The following is a 22,026-nucleotide window of genomic DNA, read 5'->3' as shown; positions in this document are numbered from 1 at the left end:
CATCTCTGTAAATATATCTCTCCCCCATTTTTATCTTTCCAGAACTCCAAATGCATAAATGCCTCTGACAGGTTTGGCTCGTGTGTACTGGCTTTTCTTCCCACTCATTTTACTCTTTGCATTTTGGTTGGATGGTTTCTCTTGATCTATCTTCAATTTCACTGATACTTTACTTCACTGTGTTCAATCTGATGCTCAGATCGATGTTCAATCAACTGAAAGAATTCTTCATCTCTAGTATCGAGTGTATTCTTATATTTCTATGATTTCCACTTGCCTCTTGTACATCATTTTCATGCCTCTGCTGAAATCCCCATCTGTTCATGCCTGTCATCTACATTTTCCACTATGTCCTGTCCCATGCTAATCATAGTTACTTAAAGTCCTCGTCTGATTGTTCTAACATCTGGGTCATTTATTAGTTTGGTTTTGTTAGTTGTTTCATCTACTGACAATGGATTGTTATATTTCGGTTTTTCGGTATAGATCCTAATTTTGTATTGAGTCCTAAACACCCCGTGTAGAACAATACTAGAGACTGAGGTTAATTGTATTCACACCTGGATATGGGCAATGCTCTTCTGTTATGCTATTTGTATGTAGAGTTGGTAAATCTAGTCAGGATTTGAGCTTTGAGTTTTGTTTTTCCTATCATTGTAGTCAGGGCACTTCAGGCTTCAAATTCCCTAATGGTTAGTTACCATCACCTATACTTATATAGAGCACCTGCAGTACCAGAGTCTTTTTCTCTGTTCCTCAGCTTTCAACAGCCCATTTGCTAGGTCACAGAGATGATCTCTCTCAATACTATTGTCTCTCTCCTAGTGTACTCTGCTATTGTTTATTATTCAAAATAGATTCATTTTTTTATTAGAGTAAAGGGAATTTTGAGGTAACGATCAACAACAGCCCTAGGCTGTGTTTTTGAATCTCAGGATTGGAACTGTCTGAGCATTTCTGCCTTAAAATTGGAACTTTCTTGCAGCCAAACTGTACTTTATATCTGCACTTAGTCTTGTACAGGAGACAGTTTTCTGTCCTTCCTCCTAGTGGTTCCTGACTTCGGATTGGTATCCATGTGGGATCCTGGGCTCCAGACAGGGTCCACAGTCTCCTCCCCAGGAACAACAGGTTTTTGCTTCAACCATTCTCTCACCAGCAAAGGATCTTAACCCATGTCCCACCTATCCCTGCAAGGCAGGCTGTTTGCTTTTTCTCCCTTCCTCCAAACAAAGAGACTTTTGCCTGGGCTCAGGATCACAGAGGATATCTGTCTCCTCTTGTATTATCATTTTTCTAGTATCATAAACCAGTAGCTTAGAGCTTCAGCTTCTTATAAGAGGAAGATCTACAGAAATAGGGTTTCCCCTAGAAGGCCAATGAATGGACCTTCAGTTTCCTGCACTGTCTTCATTATTTCCCCTGAACAACTGGTAGATGTCCAAGATGAGCTTACAAATGACTGTTAAGTCTCCTTGTGTCTTGACCTCCCAGATATTTCAAACTGACATGTTTGCTCACATCTAGCCTTTAAGAATCTGCTGAAAATTTGGCTGATTTATTCTTACCCTCTTATATAGTGGCCATCTCGTTCTCCTGTGTCTGCCAAAGGCCAAAGACATTTTGTGCTCCATTTCCCCTTGGGTGGGCCTGCCACTCTTTGGAATTTGGTCTACTTGGTCACCTTTTGACCTCAAATCTCTAATGCAGTCAGGAAAAATTATGATCTTTGTATATTATCTGCCTTTCTCTACTTTTACAATGAGTCCAAAGTTCTACATTTTAAGCTGAAATGAAACTCCAAAGACAATTTTTAATCTTTAAGGAGCAATTTATAATAGCACTAACTGCTGAACCTGGAATAAAAATAATTCTAAATTCTTAATTTGTCTCCTGAATTTGATAATTAATTGAATTTGATAATTTTTAATATGTAAACAGAAATAGAAATTAATTAAGATTTATTTTAAAAATCCTGGAAAACAGCAAGCTACTTAAACACATTATTACTTTGGTCTCCCTCATAGCTAAATTAAGGGAACGGGGTGGGGGACATGACCCTTATGCTCTTAGTTTACTTTTGTTTTCAAAAAAGATGAGAAGGAAAGTTTGTCAGCAATCTTCTCCAGTGTTCAAAATACATTACAAATATGCTTAATCTCTAAAGTATTAGACTGGTGCTCCTTCAGAGTCTATGATACATCAATTATTTCTAAGGTTAGAATATAGCACATAAAATAACATTACAGCAGTATTGTTAGTTTTCACTAATCCATAGAGTTAGAAAGAATTTAAAGTAGTCTACTTCAAACTCTTATTTAACACAAAAGTTTCCTCTAAACATCCCGACTGCCTGCACACCTGTAACGTGGAAGAAGTCTCTACTCACAAGGCAGCCTGCTCAATCAAGCCAAAATGAATATCTCACAATGAGCCAAAATGAAATTCCCTAAATGTGAAATCGTTTGTTCTGATTTATCATTCCAGAACTTACAGTAAATGTAATCTCCTTTTTACTTGAAAGGTCATCATATACTTGAAAGTGATTGTGTTTCCTTTTCCTGTTTTTCCAAACTGAAACTTCCTAGTAACATCTAGTATATTTTTTTATGCCCATTAAACTGTAGTCTTATGGTTTATGTCTCAAACTTTGTGTGCTCCAACTGTGACCCATACTTCTTCCCTCATCATCTAAATATTAAATGTTCTGAAATGTTATATACCCAAGTTTCCATTTTTATTTCCTCTGTTTATATTTTCCTTCTGGACAATCAAATTCAATTTCTTTGTCAGGTATCACCTCTATGAAAATAACACTCAAACCTAAGCTTTGATAGCTCTTGAAATTAGGGACAAATTCCTTTGTTTTGTGTCTGTAGAATATCTCATCACGGATCACCCAAAGTCCTTGTGGTTTGGGGTCAGAAAAGTTTTGCATTTGCTTCTGCCTGAGTCCAAAATAGTAACAACACTGGCATTATTTTTAGCATAAATTCATGCTAAGGGTAGTGCAAATTAATACTCCATAGCTACACAAAACAGTTCCCCAGGTAATCATTTTCCTTAATGCCTAGGTTGACAGAGAATTCCTCAATTGTTCTCCTGGTCAGTAGGCACTGTTTTGTTTTTTTTGTTTTTTTGTTTTTTTTTCCCCGCATCTTTTGCGGGTGACAATCCAGTGTCAGGGATCTCAGCCCCAGGTCTGCCCCTTCTCCTACCTCAACCAATAGCTTTAGGTCTAAAATTTCAGCACTTGTCCCATTCTAAGCAGTAAACACCAGTATGTATGTCCACTGACATTTTCCCCAGGCTACTGATGTATCCATGTTAAAGCTAATGCTCAGCCTTTAAATTCCCTCACTAAATTTCTGTCATCCACAGATTTATCCCATCTTTGTTTTGGGCTAAACTTTGGATTTACATTTTTCTTATGGTTCAGCTAATGTTTATATGAGTGTACCCTGTTCGTGTGTGTAAGGCATCCATGTTTGCTCAGTCCAGCAGCTGCAAGAGCTAGAACTCTGCTGCATTTCCCAGTATCCAGAGGCTGAGTCTACTTGGTTTTCCCATTGGCAACTCAAGCTCTGTGTATCAAAAATATACACATCACAATTCCACCAAAACTTCATATTTTGCCATAACTCATGGCACTCTGTCTTTTGGTTTTCCAAGTATGAAATTTTGAAAACATCTCCAATCCAATATCCCTGTTGCACTCAATCCAATTAGCCACCAAGTTAATTCTACCATGGCAACATTTCACTTAACATATTCTAGCAATTTTGGTGACTCAAAAATGAAATATTTATCTTTCTGAATTTTTATGCAGATCAAATGAGATAAATAGATCAGATAAGAGGCACTACAAGACTACAATAACAGATGGAATAAATTAGCTACTGAGTGACCCAATCAACCCATGTGCACTTTAACTAGTAATATTTCATGGACTTCAACAAATTCACATGTATCTCATATCTACCAAGAATGTATGAATGAAAAACAAATTCATTCACTCAGAACCTGATATACATCTCCATCATAGTTTAATAATTTTCATATTATTAGTTACCTGGGCATGAACAGTGTCTGACTTCTCTTATAAACCAAAAAATCTGTGTGAATGGATAAAAATGAACTAATTAAAAATGAATTAACTAAAATTTAGCCCACATTCTTTGCCAGGGACTTTTCCTATTTTACCTTATTTAACCTTAATAATAATTGTGTGTTGTGTGTTAGTCACTCAGTTGTGTCCGACTCTTTGCAACCCCATGGACTGTAGCCCACCAGGCTCTTTTCCCATGGGATTCTCCAGGCAAGAATACTAGAGTGGGTTGCCATTCCCTTCTCCAAATAATAATAATAAATTATTATTTAATAATCATAATCAATTCAGTTCAGTTGCTCAGTCGTGTCCAGCTCTTTGCTACCCCATGACTTGAAGCACACCAGGCCTCCCTGTCCATCACCAACTCCTGGAGTCTACCCAGATTCATGTCCATCGAGTCAGTGATGCCATCCAGCCATCTCATCCTCTGTTGTCCCCTTCTCCTCCTGCCCCCAATCCCTCCCAGCATCAGGGTCATAATAAGTAATTATTATTGTTCCAATTCTATGAGAGAATGAGGGAATTCAGATACATGGAAGTTAAATAATTTTGATAATGGCCATAGGTAGAATAGGACAGAATCAGGATTTTATCACATATAACCTTATTGCAGAGCTGGAAAAAGAATTTATTATTTATTTCACAAGAAAGAGTATATTCATATGATATTAATAGTTGGGTTGCTCTCTTTGGGGAAAATTTGATTTGTTAATAAGTTCAGTGTCAAATGTGGTACTCAACACTAACCTCAGTTCAGATTATATACATTTGCTGAGCTCTAACTTTCTGGTTTTGGAGAGTACATGTCTTCCAGTTTAACAATAAAGTAGCTCTTCTGGCAGCCACATCACAATGTGGACTCATTTATTTCACACATAAATAAAACAACTGAGCTTTTTCCACATGTATTAGTAATAAATTTTTCTTCCTATGTTATAACTGAGTAGTTATATTTTCTTAATTTGTGAAGACTTAAGATCCAAGTTAACCCAGTTAAGTTCAATTTTTTGTTTGTTTTGTTTTGTTTTATTTTTAGCTCATTAGTCAAGTCTGTTGACAATTTTGGAGTCCTGATTGTGTCTTTCATAGTATTAATTAGCCATTCTTTCTAGGTTTTTGTCAACAGTTTTCAATGTTTATAAAATCACTATAAAATGTACTGGAGATATATTAAAAAGCTTTGTTTTTCCACAAAAGACACAAAATTATATTCTTGAATATAATACACAGTTTTTTGTATTTATATTGATAATGTTTTGATAAGAAAATGATCTAGAATAAGCAGAGTTAAAACCTTTTGTATTATGAATTCATATCTTTGTGTGAAAAAATTTTTTTCCATCTCTGTTGAAATAAACTCCATTGAAATTCTCCATCGGAATGACTGTGATTCTAGACTTGATAGAGCTAATGTGTTTTGAAAAGCCAACTTTATAGTGATATAGTGATATAGATAAAATACATTAAAATATAATAGAGTTAAAGATGATTAACAAATGATTAAAAGAAAAAAAGAGAGATTTCTAAACAGTTACCAACAAAAAACAAAAAGGAATAAGGTCAAAATAGGGCAATTTTTTTTTTTTAATGAAAGCTAAGTTTAAGAACATATGAAAGCTCAGAAATTTAAAAAAAATGAAAAGCTCTTAGAACTGTGACACAAAGTCTGTGTATGACTATCTTAAGCAGATACAGTAATTTTGATTTTAAGAATACTTGGTCATTTCTGTGGACTGTACTTGTCATCGGTGATTTTATTTTTGAAACATCATAAGCTTAAAATACAGTATAATCAAATGATTACCTAACACCCCCAGTACCAAGCTTCATTGTCCCAAGTTTGTTCTGAACTCTGATTATTGATGATTTTGCCCTCGTATACAGTGCTTACAAAAATAAATGTGTTCTGCACTCTGCACAGATCTGCTATAAATTGACTGGTTTTCAAAGTATTTTTCAGGAACCTCTCTGTCTCTTCTCTCTCCCATTTTATATCAGATAATGTTAGAGTTGATATATATCAACTAGGACTGATAGTCCTCGAAGAAGGCGATGGCACCCCACTCCAGTACTCTTGCTTGGAAAATCCCATGGACGGAGGAGCCTGGAAGGCTGCAGTCCATGGGGTCGCTGAGGGTCGGACACGACTGAGCGACTTCACTTTCACTTTTCACTTTCATGCACTGGAGAAGGAAATGGCAGACCACTCCAGTGTTCTTACCTGGAGAATCCCAGGGACGGGAGAGCCTGGTGGGCTGCCGTCTATGGGGTCGCACAGAGTCAGACACAACTGAAGTGACTTAGCAGCAGCAGCAGGACTGATAGCCCTAGTTTTCAGCATTCACTCAATGCAAATCACGCTTAAATCACAGGGTAACCAGTCCTGAGAATCTTTTACATGGAAACAACCATTTTTTATTCTGTTTCCTCTTCCTAGGTAGAGAGGTAGTTTAAAGATAAATTAGTGTCCTCTTGATTTCAATAAACTAAAAGGTATCAATCTGTCCATCTACAGCAAAATGTGGATAATGTTATTGAAGAAGTAAAAAATATATGCAGTGTTCTGGGATGTGTGGAGACCAAACAAATTACAGATGCTGTAAATGAACTAAGTCTTATTCTTCAGAGAAAACCAAAGGTAAATACACTCATTTATTACACAGCAATTATTTTAAACCTGAGTTCAATAATTAATTAAGGAGAGTGAAAGACTTTTGATGAACTGGTATATACGTATGTGTGTGCGTGCATGTATGCATGTGTTGCTGTTCATATATATTTCAATCATTTAGGGGTAATGAAAACCTACTATACCAAAACGATTTAATTAAAAGGAAATTTCTTATAACTTCGAAGTGTAACTACAATACAACCTTCAAATGAGACTGAAATCTACCCTACAGTCCTACCTAAATGAATGTGCTTATATAATAATATTCACAGGCAAGTGTTTGTATAGACTATTAATGGCTCTCATGCACACCAGTGTATGCAGAGGTAGGCACCCATGCTTGCTTGGACAAGCATTTATACAGGTAAGAAGAAATCAGTTTTTGTGGTATTTTTTGTTGAATCTTCAAGGCACACTCCTTCGATGATCTCACATTCTATAATGATTTCCTGGGTTTTCCATTTATAAAAATGAGCATTATATGATTTTTTTTTAATCTCAGAAATCTGATGTATATTATATGCGATTATTGCCTAAGAAAAAGATTAGGACATCTGGTTACAATGAATTGTTCAATCTTGTTACTAGTTTAGCAAGTGATAAAGTCAAAAGATATGATACTGCTGATGATAATGACTAATACTTGATAGTGAATTGCAGTAGTATCTTCACTTATATATTACTTCATTTCATTTCATTTTTATTTGATTTCAATTAATCCTCCCAGCAATACCTTGAAGGTGGCATTTTACTGTTCATTTTAGTATTAAAATCTGATGCTTAGAGTGCTGTGTATAGAGGATTACTAAGCAGCAAAATAGAAATTTGAGGCCCAGGCCTCTAAACACGCTTCAGTACATATGAAACTTAATAAAAGAGAGTGACTGTATGCATTCCTTATCTATATGGATAGGAAAAGCACAGATTCTATTACCTTGAATGCACCAGTCTTGAAATTTCAAAAAGACTGATTTACAAAGTTGACAATTATACTAATATATATAAATTGTCATACTTATTGTTTCAAATAGGTGACGGGTAAAAATCAGTAGTTTCTTACTATTGGACTTCCTATGTCTTTTTTCTTCCCCTCAAGTGCAATTGCTTTACAACGTTGTGTTAGTTCCTGCTGTACAACGAAGTGAATCAGCTATATGTATACATGTTCACTGAATCAGCTATTCGTATACATAAATCTCCCTCTTGAGTCTCCCTCCTACTCTCCCATCTCACCTTTCTAAGTCATCACAGAGCACCAGGCTGAGCTCCCTATGATATATAGCAGCCTCCCACTAGCTATGTACACATGGTAGTGTATATATGGAGAAGGCAATGGCACCCCACTCCAGTACTCTTGCCTGGAAAATCTCATGGACGGAGGAGCCTGGTGGGCTGCAGTCCATGGGGTCACTAAGGGTCAGACACAACTGAGCAACTTCACTTTCACTTTTCACTTTCATGCATTGGAGAAGGAAATGGCAACCCACTCCAGTGTTCTTGCCTGGAGAATCCCAGGGACAGGGGAGCCTGGTGGGCTTCCGTCTGTGGGGTCGCACAGAGTCGGACACGACTGAAGTGACTCAGCAGCAGCCGCAGCATTCATGCATAGAAATGAAGGAAAGAACTGACATTTACCAGTTTTATTTCATATATGTCAAGGGTCAAAATAAATAGTTGAATATCCCCAAGTAAACTCAAGTAAATACTTAAGTACATTTTGAAAGTTAACTTATTCAACATCATTCAGACATTTTGTCCATCCCTTTCCTCAACGTATCTTAACTACAAGCCTACCTATATAAGAAAATCACCACAAATAGTAAATATATTTTACATTACTTCTGTAGTAACCAACTATGGCTAATAATGCCAAAGTAGTTCAATCTACCCACCCACCATAAACCTAAAACTAAAGAAACACTGAGAAATACGTCTTCTGCCAACAAACTCAAATTTCAGAAGCTGTCCTTTTTCTTGGCTGCATTTTTAGGTCAACTAGCAAAACACCATTCCCTGCCATACCAGGAAGTAATTAAGTATTTACTAAATGTAAGTTTTGGCAAAATGAAGAATTATATCACAAATGCAGTTGTATTCCACCTATACTTCATGCTCCCACCTAGCACTGGAAACAATTTTCCATTCTTTAGAATTATATTCCAGAAGCTCACATAATATATTTCCATTAAATACACAATAAACAAAATACAAATAAAACATAGAATCTTACACATTGCGCTGTAGGTGGATGTTATGATGATTTAAAAATACAAGTTCACACTTCTGAATAAACTCAATTCTAGTTAAGTCATGTTAACGTGTTTAGCAATCTCACCCACACAGCTGGGGTAAAGATCTTATGTGTTGAGCTTAGTAGTTGAATCTATGCTCAAATGAACTATTTTATCTAAGAGAAATGCTTCTGAGAAGGTTCATGTGAATGATACTCTTCAATGAAAAGTTATATAAATGTTTAATTACATTCTAAACATGACAGAAAACTTTTCTCTCTAAAAGGAATATTCTAGCAAGTTCCTTGTTACAGGAAAACAATTATTCCCTAGTTTGTTTGTTTGAGAAATCAAGCTTTTCATTAATTGGATTTCCTTCAAAGCAAACTTGTCAAAGCAAAATTTCCAAAAAAAATTAGTGTCAATTAAAATGAATCTTGTTAGAAAACTGAATTTGCTTTTGGACTGAAATGTAACTTTTAGTGAATCTGTGAATCACCTACCTTATATAGTTTTCATGATAATGAAGTTATAGCCAGTAAATTCTAAACTACTAAAGTAACTGCAGGTGTACAATAAACATAAACAAACAAGCAAATAAAAACCACCATGCTAATGCACACAGACTTAAATGATAATGAAAAACACAAAATTTCAGATAGTATTTTTTTTTTAAATCCAGGATACAATCTCAAGTATTTGACTACCAGATTCTCTTTTTAATCCTACAAAATAAAGAAATGAAATTATACAGTGAATCTGTATGACTTTTTTAAGCCTGTATCTAAATGACTGTTAAAATAAGAACTGAACACAGTAAACAGCAAAAATGACAAATCTTTTATGCTAAAATATCAGTCTGTTGTGGAAGGGGGATTGAATTTAGGCACTATCTGTGGGTGTGTGCTGAGTCGCTTCAGTCGTGTCTGACTCTTTGCGACCCTATGGACTGTGGCCCGCCAGGCTCCTTTGTTCATGGGATTCTCCAGGAAAGAAACTGGAGCGGGTTGTCATACTCCCCTCCAGGGTATCTTCCCCACCAAGGGATCAAACCTGGGTCTCCTGCATTGCAGGCAGACTTTTTTTTTTACTGTCTGAGCCACCAGGGAAGCTATTTTGCCATCAGGCAATATCTGCAGAACTGTTCAAATAATACTAAGAAGCCTGAGCTTATGCTAGAAATTTTTTTTTCTTGAATCAAGTAACAAAGATTGTTGATTATGACAAAAGACTTTTCTTTCAATTAAAACCTTACCTAAATTGTAAACCTTACAATTTAGATTTCCTCCTTAATAAGTAATATTGATATAAGACACCAAGAAATGCATTTTCTTTTTATCATGGCAGAGAAATTTCTGTATGTAGATTGTAGACATTATTGGTTTGGTTTTCCAATATTGTTTTCTGAATAACAAGTGTGTCTTTGGACCTATTTTTCTTTTTCAGAATCTTCATCAAAATTCAGACACTTCAGCAAAAGGTAAAACATACATGCACCCAAATATTTTTTTAATAAACAATTTCTAAAACCAAAAATAAAATTTTTTCCAAATATGGTAATAACACACACAAAAAATATTTCTGAGGGAAAAAACTTTTGCTAAAACTCTTTTTACTGACAGTAGTGATTATTCTGCAAGTGAATAAAAATCCACTGCCTTTGAGCCTGAGATTTCTTTTTTTAAATAAAGTCAAGAAAGCTATGAAGGTAAAAAGAATTCTGAAAATGCTCTTATTACCATTCTAAAAAAATAAAAAATTTTATTTAACTAATGATATTCTGATGTAAGAGAAGTCAGAAATATAGCAGATGTCTTTCTTCAAGGTCATTAATTTCCACTTTAAAATCAAACATCAACTTAATGTATCAGGCAGGAGGATTTAGTTCTGAAATATTTAAGTGTTCGCAGAAGCTCTGAACCTACAAAACTGTAAGCCACAGGAGGACTGAGCCTCTGTTGAAACAGGTAGATAGTGTGGTGCACAGCAATGAGTCTGGCTTCTGGAATCAGGCAGAACTGGTTTTGAATTCCAACTCTGCCCATTTTTTGACTCTGATGGTAAAGAATGAAACTCTCTGATCCTCAGTTTTCCTAATATGAATAAAGAATAGGACAGTATGTAAAGTGCAGGGTGTGGTCAAGATTGCTCTTGTTTGCACTGGCAGATCATATTTGGCTTATGAACACTTATGAGTATCTTTAAGGAAATGATCTGACTCATAGATGTTCAGCTAACACTGTCAAAGGTGACAGAGAAGCACAAACAATAATTCTGACCTGCCCTCCCATACCCTTAGTGGTTTTCAATAGAAAGTTATGTATAGCAGGATATCCTGTCAACTCTAATTCCCACCACTCAAAAGAAGACACAGTAAGGCCCCTACATATGAACCTTCAAGTTGCAAACTTTGAAAGATGCAAACATGTGTTCAGGCATGAGTGAAACTGCAGCTTTCCCTCCATCTCCTACTGCTAATGATTCTTCAGCTCCACTATCTCCCACCTCCTCCTCTCCATCTCCAGTCAGTAGCTCTTCTCACCTGTTCGTTCAATGTCAGTCTCTGTATACCAGCTGTTGGACTGTACTACTGTACTTTTCAAGGTACTGTACTATCAGATTAAAAACGTTTTTATTTTTTGTTTGCTTTTCATATGTTCAGTTCAGTTCAGTTCAGTTCAGTTCAGTTGCTCAGTCGTGTCCAACTCTTTGCGACCCCATGAATCACGGCACACCAGGCCTCCCTGTTCATCACCATCTCCCGGAGTTCGCTCAGACTCATGTCCATCAAGTCCGTGATGCCATCCAGCCATCTCATCCTCGGTCATCCCCTTCTCCTCCTGCCCCCAATTCCTCCCAGCATCAAAGTTATCTCCAATGAGTCAACTCTTCTCATGAGGTGGCCAAAGTACTGGAGTTTCAGCTTTAGCATCATTCCTTCCAAAGAAATCCCAGGGTTGATCTCCTTCAGAATGGACTGGTTGGATCTCCTTGCAGTCCAAGGGACTCTCAAGAGTCTTCTCCAACACCACAGTTCAAAAGCATCAATTCTTCGGTGCTCAGCCTTCTTCATAGTCCAACTCTCACATCCATACATGACCACAGGAAAAACCATAGCCTTGACTAGATGGACCTTAGTTGGCAAAGTAATGTCTCTGCTTTTGAATATGCTATCTAGGTTGGTCATAACTTTTCTTCCAAGGAGTAAGTGTCTTTTAATTTCATGGCTGCAGTCACCATCTGCAGGGATTCTAGAGCCCAAAAAAAAATTAAGTCTGACACTGTTTCCACTGTTTCCCCATCTATTTCCCATGAAGTTATGGGACCGGATGCCATGATCTTCGTTTCCTGAATGTTGAGCTTTAGGACAACTTTTTTGCTCTCCTCTTTCACTTTTGTTTGAAAAGTATTATAAATCTATTACAGTACAGAACTATACAGTCGATTGTGTTAGCTGGGTACCTAGGCTAACTTTGTTGGACTTACAAACAAATTGGACTTACAAATGCACTCTCAGAACTGAACTCATTCATATATAGTGGACTTACTGTATGAAGTACATAGGAAGAACTCCCCCACTTCACATCACAGAGGAAAATGGGACAGCAAAGGGTAAGGGCAAAAAACCGTTGCTAGTGCAAAAATCCCTATTCAAAGCATCCACATAATAAAACTCCAGAGCATCAAGAAGGAAGGGGAGAGATAGACAGCCCCTAACAATTTTTCCAATAGTCATGCATGGATGTGAGAGTTGGACTGTGAACAAGGCTGAGTGCCAAAGAATTGATGCTTTTGAACTGTGGTGTTGGAGAAGACTCTTGAGAGTCCCTTAGACTGCAAGGAGATCCAATCAGTCCATTCTGAAGGAGATCAGCCCTGTGATTTCTTTGGAAAGAATGATGTTAAAGCTGAAACTCCAGTATGAAACTGGCCACCTCATGCAAAGAATTGACTCATTGGAAAAGACTTTGATGCTGGGAGGGATTGGGGGCAGGAGGAGAAGGGGACGACAGAGGATGAGATGGCTGGATGGCATCACCGACTTGATGGACGTGAGTCTGAGTGAACTCCAGGAGCTGGTGATCGATAGGGAGGCCTGGCGTGCTGCGATTCATGGGGTCACAAAGAGTCAGACACGACTGAGCAACTGAACTGAACTGAACTGAACTGAACAATTTTTCCTAGCACAGAGTATAAGTAAAAGAACGATGAGTGAATAAGCCAGAGGTCTGCCTATATGAAACTGGCCTTTTCTTCCTTTCTATCAGGAATGTTGGCATAAACTCCTCTCATCCTATGTTCTTCAGGGGTCAGGATATGAGAGTCCACAAAACTGCAAGAAATGTTCCCAGGGACTTATAATCCATGCTAAGTCATCACAGAAAAGGAATTAATTCTGGATTAAAAATTCTCCATCTGCAGCTCTCATAAAATTTTCATAAATCATACTTCTCATTCTATAAGATAAATATATTTTCTAGTATTTTGTTATGTAGAAACACCTTACAGTAGTTTAAAAAGCAGAAAGGAAAAGTGCTGAAATGACAGCAAAATGAAATGAACATCTGCCTGTATATACATGCAGTTGCTTTCTATTTAAGTACTCAGAAATAAAAAGTCTAGAACCCTCTTTACACAAAATGTTGATCTAACAATAAGCCACTATTATTGATGATTCTGATTCTCATACTTAATATTCTTATGGATTCTCCGCAGTATACTTTGAAGCTAAGAGATCTGATCATACCTGTGCTCTATACCAGCATTCATTAAATCTGGCATGTTGCCTGTTTGTGGAAACAAAGTTTATTTGGAACATGAAAAACAAACCAGATTTTAATACAGATTATGTTTGCAAGGAAAACACAGACTTCTCTGAACAGGAGAAGTGACAAACACCAACACCACAGAGACTATTTTCCATTCAAAAGTAAACTAGAATAAAGTCATGTACTCTTACTCCCTCATTTCCATAAAAATGCAAACAAAACATTCTAATGAATGCATTTTAATCACCTATATATTTTCATTGCTTTTTTTCTGTTACTACAAGTCTTTTCTCATTGCAAAATCAGGTGCAATAAACATTTTCCCATATTTCACCAAGCGCAGTACTTTAAGTCCTTAATACATTCCTGATGATAACTAAAATGCATTCTTCACCCAGAGTTCTGGAAGAAACACACATCTCTATACTACCTTAAAGAAGCAAATTCTAATCTAGAACGGTATTTCTGCAAAAAAGTGAAAAGTGGAGTTCGAGTAATTAGCCCAATAATTAAGATTCTCTAAAATATGTGCTGGGGCTTGAATTAATGAGATCTCTAACTCAACTTTATTATTTATTTTAATGTGCATTCATTTGCACAAGATTGGGAATTATTAACAAGAAGTCTGTACTTCCTGCTTGAGAATACAATTTGGGGACCAGAGAAACAAGATGTTTTTATAAATTTATAATTCTCTGCCTCCTGTTGTTCAGGAGAAACCCTGTTGTTTGGCCTCCAGAGTTTGATGAGGCCTCTTTAAAGACTATTTTTATGCTCCTTTCCTCTTCTGTTTCATTAATTGCTACTGCTGATTTCTCAGAGAATTTTAATTAGAGCTCTTTCACTCTGCTTGTCACCTCAGGCTGTTTCAACAAAGGACACAATTTTAGAAACACAGCAAGTAAGTAGAATTTGGCCATCTCATAAATTTTGTACAAATTGATGAATAACTAAGTGAATAATAGCATGTGTTGGACAACAACAACAAAATGTTTAATTATGGGCAGAGCTACTGAGGGACAGGATGTGGGAAGAAGCTCCATGCAGAAGCTGGCCTCTTTCCTGGGCAATGGAACACTGCACACATACTATTGGAGGAAGCGTCTAGCTCATTCTGCTAATTTCTTTTCAAACCAACTAATAACCAAAAGAACCTGCCTGCAATGCAGGAGACCCCAGTTGGATTCCTGGGTTGGGAAAGATACCCTGGGGGAGGGCACGGCAACGCACTCCAGTATTCTTGACTGGAGAATCCCCATGGACAGAGGTATCTGGTGGACTACAATCCATGGGGTTGAAAGAAGTCCTATGCGGCTGAGCAACTAAGCACAGCACACAAGAACCAAAAAGCAATTTCCGTTTCGGAAACTACTTATGAGAAAGTGTCTCAAAAAAACAATACTGTGTGATGTGACTCCACACTGAATACACTTATGCCAAATTTGTGACTTGTCCCACTTGTTCCATTCATCATCTTTTTATCGTTATTATTATTATTGGTCGAACTGCGTGGCTGGTAGGATCTTAGCTTGAATCTCACCTACTACAGTGTAAGTGTTCGGATTCTTAACTACTGGACCATCCGGGAACCCTGCTCCCACACTTGGTCCCTTTCATAATCTTAATGGACATTTCTTTTTCTATACCTCAAAATATAAAAACCTTTAAATATGGTACAGTAAGTAAAATAAAATGTTATGAGAATTTTTTTAAAATCACAGCAGATCTTGAGAACATAAGATCTAAGGATGCACTTACTTGTTCTGTCAACGTCTCCTCAGCTGCCAAGGGCTTGGCGACTTCGCTCTTCTGGGCTGTGGTCTTGGGGACTCACGGCTGCACATGACCCAGCCGCCCGAGGGGTAGGGAGGCAGGGGAAGGGAGGGCGCGGAAGGAGCCCGCCCTGGACCTGGCATCCGGGACCCCTTCTATGACAGGTGAGCACCACCAGCCCTGCTCAACCAGTGGGCTAAGAACCTGCAATCTGGAGAGCAAGAACAGGCGTTCAGGCTGGACCACTACAAAGCCAAGGCCAAGCAGCCCTACTCCGCAACTGACACTGCCAGTATCACGTGGATGCCTCGCTTGAAAAGGCCCGCAGTCTGACCCCGGAGTCGTGAACCATAACTAACTGGTGTCCAACTAGCAAGCTTGGGGTTGAAATGGAAGGAAATGTCCATCGGTCCCTTCCTCGCGCTACAGAAACCTCAGTCATCATCTGCAAACACCTGCCAGGCATGTTCAGCCTCAAACTTAGCCGTGCTGGGGGAAGGCTGCCAGCCGAGGCCAATCAGCTCCTGTCTCGGCCCTTTTCCTCCGGGAATGGAGGCCGTGCAGGAACCCGAGACGGAAGTCAAATGGAGGCTCGACTTCTGGAGCAGCAACCATGTGCGGAGGCCTAGGATCAGGAGGACGGAGACAGAATCTTCGGCCTTTCCCCACACAGGCTGGCTCCGCCCGTCCCTCCGCCAGGGCCCCATCACTTTCCCCGTGGTCCCGCCCAGAAGCCTAGGATTGCTACGGATGCTCAGGAGCTCGGGCTTCAGGCCTCTGGACACAGTGTCTCCCTCCCAAGTACTGCCTGGAGGGCCAGCTCTCCTCCGCAGGCCCTCCTCCACAGCCGGCGGCCGTTCCCAAGGTGGGAACCGCCGCCAAGAACACGGTTCCTCCGCCTCTGTTCCGCGCTGGTGGCACTGCATTTTCATTTAATTTCTTCAGAACAAGGCGGCCGAAAAGGAGAAATATCTGAAATACGGCATTTCTGTACATATTTCTGGCCCAGGATGGATATAGGAACGCAGGGTTTTCTGCCTCACTCTCGTCTACCAAGACCCTCCTGTGGGATTTAAGGAGGCCTTTTGGGGGGACTGAACAAGGCCTGAAGTACCGAGTGGTCTTGATCACAACCACAGGAGCCTTGCGACCCCCAACCTTCGAGACTTGTCAGCAAAGTCAGGCATGAGTGACCGAGAAGAGTAGGAGGGCTCCATTGATAACACTTCGTATTATACCTTCATCTCTTAAGACTCTTTGTCACTTAAGTATTGTCCATTAAAGAGTTTCTTCTAGGGAAAAAAGGAATAATTTTTAAAATACAATTTTTTACATGAGGTTATTCATCTAACTTCTGAAACAGCATAGTTGAATATTAAAAATAATTGCAAGTCGTGAGCATCTTATGATTTTCGATGCATTGACTACTGCATACAAGATGTCAGCAGTGGGTGTTATTCACCTACCCTGTTAAGGGTCTGACTGCGAATCCTACCCGAAGATGACATTCATCATCCTCAGGTTTCTCCATCCTAATGGCACCAGATTCCTATCAAAGGCCAACAGTTCTGCCCAGTCCATTTCATCAGCCTCTTCTGCTTCTCCCCTTCAGGTTGGAATTTGTCCAACAGAGAGTTTAACAAGAGGGAGAAAACCATTCTCTGAAAAATTTACCTTAAATTTAATGATCAGGGAGCGCTTTTCATGTGCTCTAAACTAAATTGGCATGGCATCTTGCAGACATCCCAAAACTATTGAAACCTGTAGTTAGTCATTTTTATTCGTTTTTTTCTTAATTTTTTCTTCCTTCATGACAAGTCACTTTTTTGATAATCAATAGACTCCCTATAAATAACTAATGGTAAAACTCGAATAAGGCTTTGATTTTGAAGAAATATAGTAAATGTCATAAATCTTTTATTCTAAACTTACCTCGGATCCCAGCCATGTACTAGCACTCTTTTTGTGGCAGCATAATGTGTATGATTAGTGTTCAGTTAGTGGCAAACATAGCATAATCAAACTTATTATACTTAATTCCTTAGATGGAGTTTGTTTAAAGTAGGTATAAACCACACAGAAAACATGTCCCTGTCTGCACATTAATTCTAAACAATAATAATCTAGACCAAAAATTTTGTGAATTATAGTTGATCAGAATGCCAAATTGATAACCCAGAATTATGATTTGTGATTAAAGGCTGCACTTCCCAAATTTATGCAATTGAAGAAATGAAAGCTGATTAATTACACTATAGCAGCTACCCCAGGCTGCATACAGAGGCACAGATGGCTAATTGGCTTCAGTTGGTAGAGGGTCATTTTAATTCAGTTTTCTTTAAATTTTGTTATAAAAATTTTCAAAGCTGTAAAGAATGGTTTGTGATAAATATGACCCTTCACAAATGACCTGGTTTCTATCCCTCTCCCCGCCTTCCCCCCCAGGTTTGATAGAGAAAGTGACAACTGAACTATCCACATCCATCTGTCAGCTAATTGATATCCATTGCAGCAGCTTCTGTGCAGATTTCCAGCCTCTACATGCACCTCTGTGTAGTGTCTCCTGTGTAAATCTTGGGCTCCATTCCCACCTTAGCTTCACAGTGTATGCAGCTCACAATATTCCAGAAACCTGGGTGCACAGGTGAGTAGTGATGCCTTCTCCACAAAAGGGTTAATTAGTTTTGTGTCGCTTCTAATTGCGTATAATTTGCCTTGTTCTTATTTGCAGAAGCAAGTATTTCATCTTGAAATTTAATCAGCATGGATGTATCCAAGTTTTTTAAATCATTTACACTTTTATTTCCAGTCCAATGCACATTCCTTTCCCCTCAAGTCTTCTCCCATTCTCCTATAAAAATAACTGCATGTTATCAATCTATCATAACAGAAACAGAAAGTGCCCATCTTCACATAGCGATTGCCCTAAATTTTTCATTTTTTATGTTTGAGTTTAAATGACTGATGCCAATTAACACAGGGTGAGAATGCATACACACATACAAGGAGATGGAGAGTATTTAAGAATAGAAAGAAATCACTTTGATCCCTATCAAGTTGTGAATGGTAAATATTTTGTGAGATTAGTACCTTGATAAAGTGAAAATTAGCCAAGAGTTACTTGAGTTACAATAGAAATTAACCACAATTATGCATGGAACATTGCCAGGCTTGAGGTTAATTCTGCTATGTACTATTTTCTTGAATAACATAATTAGAGTAATATTATAATAATTATTTTAAATTCCTTATGGATTAAATCTGTAAGAGAATACTGATTAAATCAAATTAAAGATGATAAGAGAATAGTAATTTTCTAATGGATTTATTGTACCCATTGCACTTAACATCTCAAAGAAAGGCTAAAAGAAACAGTTTTAGTAAAAAGAGAAATACTTTTATCTTGGTCTGTATTTTTACAAATGGAAACTGTGCCAAATTTATGAGTCAATTATAATGAAAATTTTACCTTTGTATGTAAAAAAGAAAAATGACCATCTATGTATCTCACATAAACGTTCTTTAAAATCCATGGGAGGATTCTTTTACACTTTTTCTCTTTCTTAATTTTATGAAGTGTTTTAGGAGGAGGATGTATAATGTTACAAACAGCTACTCAAATGTTTTCATAATTTTTAAACCTTTAGTATACCCTTATTGATTCTAATTCACCTGGAAAAACTATGCAGCCAGATAAATACTGAGAAAGCTATATACACAGGGCTTCTGTTTATGTATGTGGGAAATTTAGTCTTGTTTATTTTTCTATTGTTTCTCTATTTTGTTTTACTTATTTTGCTCCTGATCTTTATTATTTCTTCTTTTAATTTTTATCTTAATTTGTTTTCTGTTTTCTGGTTCCTTGAGTATAAATTCAGATTGTTTATTTGTGAACTTCTTTCATTTTTAATTTTTTAAATCTGTTTTTAAAATTTTTATTGCAGCATAGTTGATTTACAGTGTTTTGTTAGTTTCTGCTGTAAAGTGAATCAGTTATACATATACATGTATCCACTCTTACAGATTCGTTTCCCATGTAGGTCATTACAGAGTATTGAAAAGACTTCCCTGTGCTATACAGTAGGTCCTTATTAGTTATCTACTTTATAAATATATAATAGTGTCTATATATCAATCCCAATCTCCCAATTTATACCTCCCCTCCCCCACTTTCCTGGCTGGTAACCATAAGTTTGTTTTCTGCATCTGTAACTCTATTTCTATTTTGTAAATAAGGTCATGTGTGTGTGTTAAGTCGCTTCAGTTGTGTCTAACTCTTTGCAACCCTTTGGGCTGTAGCCTACCAGGGTTCTCTGTCCATGGGATTTTCCAAGCAAGAATACTGGAGTGGGTTGCCTTGCCCTTCTCCAGGGGATCTTCCCAATCCAGGGATGGAACCCATATCTCTTAACGTCTCCTGAATAGGCAGGTGAGTTCTTTACCACTAGTGCCACTTGGAAAGCCCAAATAAGATCATTTATACTTTTTTTTTTTAGATTCCACTTTTTTTTGTCTTTTTCCACTTATAAGTGGAAAAAAGTAGTCCGTGACTACTTATAAGTGGAATCTAAAAAAAAAAAAAAGTATAAATGATCTTTTTAGAGTAGTCCGTGACTACTTATAAGTGATCTTTTTAGATTCCACTTATAAGTAGTCCGTGACTACTTTTTTTTTTTTGTCTTTCTCTGTCTAACTTTACTCAGTATGAAAATTTCTAAGTTCATTCATGTTGCTGCAAATGGCATTATTTTATTCTTTTTATGACTGAGTATTACTCCATTGTATATGTGTATCCCATCTTTATCCATTCCTCCACTGATGGACATTTAGGTTGCTTCCATGTCTTGGCTACTGTAAATAGTGTTGCAGTGAACATTGGGGTACATGGTTTTCTCCAGATATATGGCCAGGAATGGGATTGCTGGATCATATGGTAGCTCTATATTTGGCTTCTTAGGGAATCTACATACTGTTCTCCATAGTGGCAATACCAGTTTACGTTCTCACCAACAGTGTAGGAGAGTTCCCTTTCCTCTACACCTTCTCCAGCACTTAAAGTTTGTAGACTGTCTGATAATGGCCATTCTGACCAATGTGAGGTGGTACCTTATTGTAGGTTTTATTTGATCTTTCTTCTTTTAATGTAAGCATTTATTGCTTTAAACTTCTTTTTTAGAACTGATTTTGCTATATCTCATAAGTTTTGTTATGGTGTGTGTTTTCACATTTCACGATATTTTCTAATTTCCCTTTTGATTTCTGTTTGACACATTGGTTGTTCAAAAGTACTCATTTCTACTGCATGATCTCACTTATGTAGAATCTGAAAAACAAACAAAATGAAAACAGACTCTCAGAGAACAACAAGTGGTTGCCAGAAGGAAAGGGGTGGGTTAGGGGTGAAATAGGTTAGGAGGATTAAGTGGCATAAATCTCCAGTTATATAACTGATAAGTCACATGGATGTATTAATAATATACAGCATAAAAAACATGGATCAATGATATTGTAATACCTTTGTATGAGGACAGATGGTTACTTAACTTACCATTGTCATCGATGTATGCAAACATCAGATCATTATGTAGTACACCTGGAACTAATGTAATATTGTGTGTTAGTCGTTCAGTCATGCCCGACTCTTTGTGACCCCATGGACTGCAATCCACCAGGTTCCTCTGTCCATGAGATTTTCCAGGCAAGGATAAGGATACTGGAGTGTGTTGCCATTTCCTTCTCCAGGGGATCTTCCCAACCTAGGGATTGAACTCGGGTCTCTTGCACTGCAGGCAAATTCTCTACCGACTGAACTACTAGGGAAGCCCAATGTAATATTGTACAATAACTATATTTCAGTAGAATAAAAGAAAAGAAACAGAAACTAAGAATTGTTAATTAACTTTAATTTGAGAATTTTTCCAGGGTTTTTTTTTTTTTTTTTCTTTTTCTGCCACTGATTTCTACTTGTATTCCATTGTGGTCAAAAAATATACTTGGTATGATTTCAATTTTTTTTTAATTTGTTAAGACTTGTTTCATGACCAATTTTGTGATCTGTGCTAGAGAAAGATCCAAGCTTGAGAAGAATGCATATTGCCCTGAGGTTAGGTGGAATGTTCTATAAATGTCTATTAGGTTCATTTGGACTATAGGGTTATTAAAACCCTCTGTTTCCTTATTGAGCTTCTGTCTGATTGTTCTATTAACTGTAACCAGTATTGAGATCTTCTCTTATTATTGTGTTATTTTCTAGTTTTCCTTTTCATCCCTTCAATGTTTGCTTAAGATATTTGCTTCAATTTGGGGTGCATGTACATTTGCAGCTATTGTATCCTCTTAGTAAACTGACCTCTTTAACATTATATAATGTTTTTGTCTGTTGTGACAGCTTTAACTTAAAGTCTATTTTGTCTTGCATAAGTATGGCCACTCCTGCTCTTCTGATTATCATATATGGAATATCTTTTTCTG

At 37.4% G+C, this 22,026-nt stretch overlaps 1 protein-coding gene across 18 annotated transcripts in view; it reads left to right on the top strand.

The window, feature by feature from the left end:
• PIK3C2G (phosphatidylinositol-4-phosphate 3-kinase catalytic subunit type 2 gamma) overlaps positions 1-22,026 on the top strand; it is a 668,476-nt gene that overhangs the window by 292,560 nt on the left and 353,890 nt on the right. For all 18 annotated transcript variants that reach the window (XM_060413352.1, XM_060413355.1, XM_060413356.1 and 15 more), the window contains 3 exons: positions 6,627-6,749; positions 10,460-10,493; positions 18,001-18,199. In XM_060413352.1, coding sequence (XP_060269335.1) covers positions 6,627-6,749; positions 10,460-10,493; positions 18,001-18,199 — 356 coding nt within the window. The remainder of the gene's footprint in view (positions 1-6,626; positions 6,750-10,459; positions 10,494-18,000; positions 18,200-22,026) is intronic.

This window comes from Ovis aries, chromosome 3, assembly GCF_016772045.2.
Source record: "Ovis aries strain OAR_USU_Benz2616 breed Rambouillet chromosome 3, ARS-UI_Ramb_v3.0, whole genome shotgun sequence".
NCBI lineage: Eukaryota > Metazoa > Chordata > Mammalia > Artiodactyla > Bovidae > Ovis > Ovis aries.
Note: the sequence above shows the minus strand (reverse complement) of the source record. Positions and strands in the feature narration are given on the sequence as shown.